Source organism: Salminus brasiliensis, chromosome 9 (assembly GCF_030463535.1).
Source record: "Salminus brasiliensis chromosome 9, fSalBra1.hap2, whole genome shotgun sequence".
Classification (NCBI taxonomy): Eukaryota; Metazoa; Chordata; class Actinopteri; order Characiformes; family Bryconidae; genus Salminus; species Salminus brasiliensis.
This window is the reverse complement of record NC_132886.1, coordinates 28,572,992-28,578,627: the sequence shown is the minus strand read 5'-3', so window position 1 is coordinate 28,578,627 and position 5,636 is coordinate 28,572,992. Positions and strand designations below refer to the sequence as shown.

Sequence of the window (5,636 nt, the reverse complement as noted above, 5' to 3'; positions counted from 1 at the left end):
ATCGATTTGTCTGGACCGGCGTGGATTTCAGGTGGACGTGAACTGGAAAGTGAATCCGTTTCCATTCACAGTGATTAAGCACCAACTACGGACAGCAACTGGACAGCATGTAGATCCTTTGCAGCTACAATGCATAGATGCATGGTTGCATGGTTGTCTGGTGTTGATGCATAGTTAATCATCTGGTATCATTTCTCGTCCAGATGATGGCCTGTCTTTATGAAACTTCTCAGAGCAGAAGAGCTAATCTAGGATCAGGTTTCTTCATCGATGTCATACTGCCCAAACAACTTCAGCTTTGAGGAGCTTAATGAATACAGATCATTATATTGCAATGGCCCAACATAAGGTTCTTCAAGGGTTTCAGTTTTAAAAGCTGTGGTTTTATGTAGAGCCATTTGGATGCCTCTTGGTCTGGAAACATGGTTCTTCATATACAAGGGGAACCTCTTGTGGATGGTTCTTTATATAGAACCTTAAAAGGTTGTTCTATATAGCACTCAAAACGAGTTGTAGAATTGTAGAAGTCAAATAAATCTAGATAGTACAAAATGTACCGATCGAGAAGGAGAGCTGATCTAGGATTTATTAGCATAGATCTAGGGTTTATTAACAGCTCAACCTAAGGTTCTTTAATGGTACCATACTACGACAGCTTTAACAGAACAGTTTGATTGATTTGATGTTTTTTTTTTTTTTGCCTGGTTCTTCTTTCTTGATTTAACTTCTTGTAAACGGGTCTTTAAAATCGGTGCATTGAGACTGATACCACTATTTTTTCAAAGTCAAATAACTCCTTTCTCAATGTTAGATAGACATGAGCCTGTTTGTCTACGAGTGCAGTTCTGCGAAAACCGCATTTTACTGCGTTATGTTGGAAGTTCAGCACCACCGGCGTGGACAGCTCCGCGCCCGATCTCCTCTGTAACTGGGATTTGGTGTATTTTCTTTATTTCCTTTTCCTTTTTTTCTTCTTCAACAGAATCGTGTTCACCAATCCAAGTGAGACACAAAGCCCGTCTGTATGAAGTGACTGATGACTTACACCCTGTCCCAGGTCATGTAATTTCGGAACACCGTCACAAAAAGTTGAAACAAAAGAAAAAAAAACAAAAAAAAAACGCAAAGTTTAAACAAAAAAAAAAAAAGTTCCATTAGAGGATCAGGAGAGTGACTCGCTCAGTGATGAGGAAGAGGCTGCGCCGTCATATTCCGGGAGGAAGGCTCGATGACGTCTGCAGCATACTTAATGCGACTTGGTGGGAAAAAAAGAAAAGGAGGCAAGACTCGCTATTCATGGATAAAAATCCGAGGGAACCGGAGGGGCGAAAAGTTTGACTAAACGCTATGTGGACGGACGAGTAGGCCCTGCAACGAAGCTCGCCGACGTGCTCTTTTCTTTTCTTTTGTTTTGTTTGCGCAGGTGATTTCTGCCCGTGCCGCTTCTTGTATAAAGGTGTAGAAGAGGAGGAGGGAGCCTTGAAGCGCCAGAGAGCCCAGAAGGAACAGGACGGTGGCGCTTTGAGGGAAGAGGAGCCGAGAGAAAGAGACCCTCTCTCTCCCGCACTCACAGCCGCACCCCGACCACCACTCCAGCCTCTCTCTCCCCTTCTCTCTCTCCCGCTCTCTCGCTCTCTCCCAGCCCTGCTATAGGTACGTGAGCATCCTCCTCTTTCTGAAAGCACATTAATAACAGAAAAATGGAATCGCAGTTTTGGAAGGAATTCCATTTCATGGATTTTTCCTTTTTGTCCATTTTTTTTAAAAAACAATATTTGTCGTTTTTTCTCGTCTCGTCGGAGAAGGATGGTGTCTGCACCCGTATGGCATTCCCTTTTTAAAACTTTCCGAACCTGAAAACTGAAAGCGGATTTTAGAAAACGGGAAAAACGAAAACCGACTCCGTGCATTTTTTCTCTGGAAACTGTGACGATCAGAAGTTTATTGCATTATTAATAAAACAGACGCGAGTAGAAATGGTAAAAAAAAATAGAAACACCGCGCTGTAAATATAGGAATCAAAAGGAGAAAAGCCCTAAACGCTTCTATTGTAACGTAGGTTTAAAAATGTAAATGGTTTAAACGTATTTAACGTTTTTTCCTTTTGTTTTTTGTGTTTTTTTTTCAGCATGGCCAGATCTAGTAAAGCTGCGCTGGCTCTTCTCATCTACGGGATCTTAATGCACTCCAGCGCCTACTGCACTCCTGTGGGGATCACTTTCCCTAACATGAGGTACGAACCTTTCCTTTCTTCTGTAACGAGATCTTATTTCAATCGGTTTTATTTTTATCATTATTATTTTAGCGATGTACTAAATTTATTTATATATTTATTCATAGCGAATCGAGCCGTTATCCAAACGCCTTAACATTTTGCCAACTGCATTTTACCTTATTTTCATCTTTGATTTCCTGGCTGTAAAAATTACGAAAATCTAAACGATTCGCTTTAATTTGATCAAATTTGTCGCATGGTTTCAATTCATCTCATTCCGTCATGTAGGGCGTGCTTTCAAAATGGACTACAACTAAAGAAAATCTCATCTGTTGTGTTTTTTTTTTTTTTTTTTTTTAATATTTAAGGATGTTTAAAACGTTAAAAGTGTTTAGATTATTTGTTTGTGTTTTTCCCACCTGAATTCCGCCTCCTTCCTATGGGGCTGGCTAATCCTCCTGATCCCACCTGCTTTGGGAGGATGGCTTATGAATACAGCATACTAACCAATTGTAGCGCAGAAGACGAGCCGCCACTAACCAGTCACAGTATAGAAGGCGGGACACAACTAGCCAATCTCTGCTGGGGGGGGCGTGGCTCTTCGGAAAGCGGGTGTGAAAAAGAAACCCGCCGGGATCTCATCTACTAGTTTTTCATGTTGTAGTTTTTGACTGTAGCTCGCCAAAATCAGCGGGAATTCGGGATGTGGAGTCAGTATGGCTTTCAAGTGGCATTGGGAATTCAGTCGTATTGACCGATTGAAATTGCTGAGAAAAAAAAGAACAAACACAACCACGCTGTAAAATTCCTAAACAGAATAAACAGCAGCGCTGCGGTGATTTTGCATGTTCTCATTCCGTTTTGCTTTCTTCTCTGTCACGTTTTTACGTTTTTCGAATAAACTAAACTTAACGAAAATTACGAAATAAAAATCACTATATGAAAATTCTTAAAAATGCTGAGAGGTATGATAATAATATAAATCTTTAATGTTATTTTAATATTGTTGTATTGTAGTGGCCAGATTGTGCTAATTAACATCTAATTACTATTATTATTATTATTACTGTTGTGATTGAATCTTAGCCTTTAAATCTAATATAATACGCCTATAATAACGGACCTGTAATTTAAATTATTAATGTGAATTTGGAATGTACTTGGAATTCTAAATTGAAATCTGGAATTCTGAGTGAAAATCTGGAATTCTGAATGGGAATCTGGAATTCTGAATGGGAATCTGGAATTCTGAATGTAGATCTGGAATTCTGAGTGAAAATCTGGAATTCTAAATGGGAATCTGGAATTCTGAATGTAGATCTGGAATTCTGAATGAAAATCTGGGATTCTGAATGAAAATCTGGAATTCTGAATGAAAATTTGGAATTCTGAATTCAACGGTGCAATGTGCTATTTGTTTCAGACTAGAAAGCGACGTGTTCGATGAGGATGGGAACTCTCTGGGGGAGCTCGCCTTCGACTCAGAGCCGCTGTCCATCCGCAGCTCTCCGCCCCTCTCGGACGACATGTACACACTGTACTACCCACCAGAGAAGAGGTGAGCAAAGCGGTCAGGGCCCCGCAGGAGTGCCGCTCCATCCCGCCTCCAGTCCTGCTCCTGTCTGCTTCTTCTGTTTTCTCAGAGTTAATGTCCGTTTATTTATTAATGAATGTATTTCTTTTTAGTTGGTTTTGTTTATTTATTTAATTTTTTGTTGTGTTTTTTTTTTTTTGTTGTTGTTGTAACCAAAGTGATAGCAATTACAATGCAATTACACCCAGATCGATAGACAGACATATAGACAGACAGATAGACAGACAGATAGATAGACAGACGGATGGCTAGATGTGGATTAGGACAGGCAGACAGGCATGCAAAAAAATAGAAAGAGAGGCAGACAGAGAGACAGAGAGACAGACAGATTTAGAAAGTGTGGGGCAGACATAGCCTATCGATTGGGCTGACTGATGAAGGCAGACGTCAGGAGTGTGTTGCGTTACCTTTCTCTCGTTTCAACGCGATGAGACTCGTAAACGGACCGTTGTACTGTGGTGTCTCATTTCTTTACCCTCGCTCACTGATGATGTGTGTGTGCATGTGTGTATGTGTGTGTATGCGTGTGTGTGCGTGTGTGGCGTTTTACCTCAGAGCGGAAAGGCATGCAGATGCAGATGGATTATTAGATAGAGCCTTGAGGGACATCCTGGTTCAGTTATCAGCACGAAAATATCTGCATTCTCTGATGGCAGTGCGTGTAGGGTAAGGGCTTTTCCTTTTGCCCTCATCTTTTGGCTTTGGTTCTTCTTTTTCTGTGTGTGTGTGTGTGTGTTTGTGTGTGTCCTCCCCTCCTCTTTTTTTTTTTTTTTTTTTTTTAAATAAAGGGGAGGTGGGTGGGCTTCTCGTTGTCCTGTCTCCACTTTCCCTTTCTTTCCTTGCCTTCCCCCCCCCCCCCCCTCCACCCTTGTATTCTGCATTTGTCTGTGGTGCAACTTCATGCTTGACTGTGGGGCGCAAAAAGGAACACAAATGGACACAAACTTGTACTTGTAGACAACAATAGGTGCAAAAGTGTGTGTGTGAGTGTGTGTGTGTGGGTTTGTGTGTTGAGCGGTGGTTAAATGCCTTTTACACACTGCAGGGTTGGGAGGGGATTGGAGGCGGGGGGTTTGTAGGGGCGCCAGCACACACTTCATTTCCACCATGCATCATTTATAAGGGTCCTCCGGGGCTTCTTGGGTCCATTCTTTCCTCTTTGTAGCGAATTCGTTGCTTGAGGATCGAACACGTGCATATTTCACATCTGCCAGAGTTTAAAGAGCTGTACTCTGAAGCCAGGCAGCTCTAATGAGACTGTATGCATGTTTGTATGTGGTGTGTGCTGCGTGCGTGTGGATGTGTGTTTTTTGTGTGTTTGCAGTGATGAGGACGAAGAGGAGCCGTTGTCCAAGCGCCACTCTGACGGGATCTTCACGGACAGCTACAGCCGCTATCGGAAGCAAATGGCCGTCAAGAAGTATCTGGCCGCAGTTCTGGGCAGAAGGTACAGACAAAGATTTAGAAACAAAGGACGCCGGTTTGCTTATTTGTAGCGTCGATAGAGGAAAAGAAAAAATACCCCCCAACCAACACCCCCCCCCTCCAAAAAAAAACTTACCCCCCAACTACCACTACCACCACCTGCCCACCCACCCCTATGTACATTGAAGCCCAGAGCCACTCCAACAACATAACCGACTAAATCCAGTGCATCGCGCCTGTGTTTTCTTTAAACATGTACTTTATGTATGAAGTAAAGCCATTAAAATGATTATTTTACTAAGAACATTGTTTTTTTTTTCTTTTTTTGTACAACATAAAAAAAGAGCACTTGAGACCGCACAGTTCTACTCCTTATTTTTCTTTTCTTTCTTTCTTTATTTA

General features: G+C 41.8%; 1 protein-coding gene across 2 annotated transcripts; it reads left to right on the top strand.

Annotated features, from left to right (window-relative positions):
- Window positions 1–1,274: 1,274 nt before the first annotated feature.
- adcyap1b (adenylate cyclase activating polypeptide 1b) lies at window positions 1,275–5,394 on the top strand. 2 transcript variants are annotated; one of them, XM_072688125.1, is made up of 5 exons: window positions 1,275–1,653; window positions 2,129–2,233; window positions 3,639–3,773; window positions 4,365–4,475; window positions 5,134–5,394. In XM_072688125.1, exons 2-5 carry the CDS (start codon window positions 2,130–2,132, stop codon window positions 5,303–5,305), a joined length of 522 nt encoding a protein of 173 aa, XP_072544226.1. In that variant the 5' UTR covers window positions 1,275–1,653; window position 2,129; the 3' UTR covers window positions 5,306–5,394. The 2 variants fall into 2 exon arrangements, with proteins under 2 accessions (XP_072544226.1, XP_072544227.1); XM_072688126.1 differs by lacking the exon at window positions 4,365–4,475 and having other exon boundaries at window positions 1,277–1,653.
- The last annotated feature ends 242 nt before the right edge of the window (window positions 5,395–5,636 follow it).

What these genes read in the sequence shown, in the direction of transcription:
- adcyap1b (XM_072688125.1), top strand. Translation starts at nt 2,130, where the DNA reads ATGGCCAGATCTAGTAAAGCTGCGCTGGCTCTTCTCATCTACGGGATC. An exon ending in ATCACTTTCCCTAACATGAG is followed by an intron (nt 2,234 to 3,638) that starts GTACGAACCTTT and finishes TATTTGTTTCAG; the next exon opens with ACTAGAAAGCGACGTGTTCG. An exon ending in CTGATGGCAGTGCGTGTAGG is followed by an intron (nt 4,476 to 5,133) that starts GTAAGGGCTTTT and finishes GTGTGTTTGCAG; the next exon opens with TGATGAGGACGAAGAGGAGC.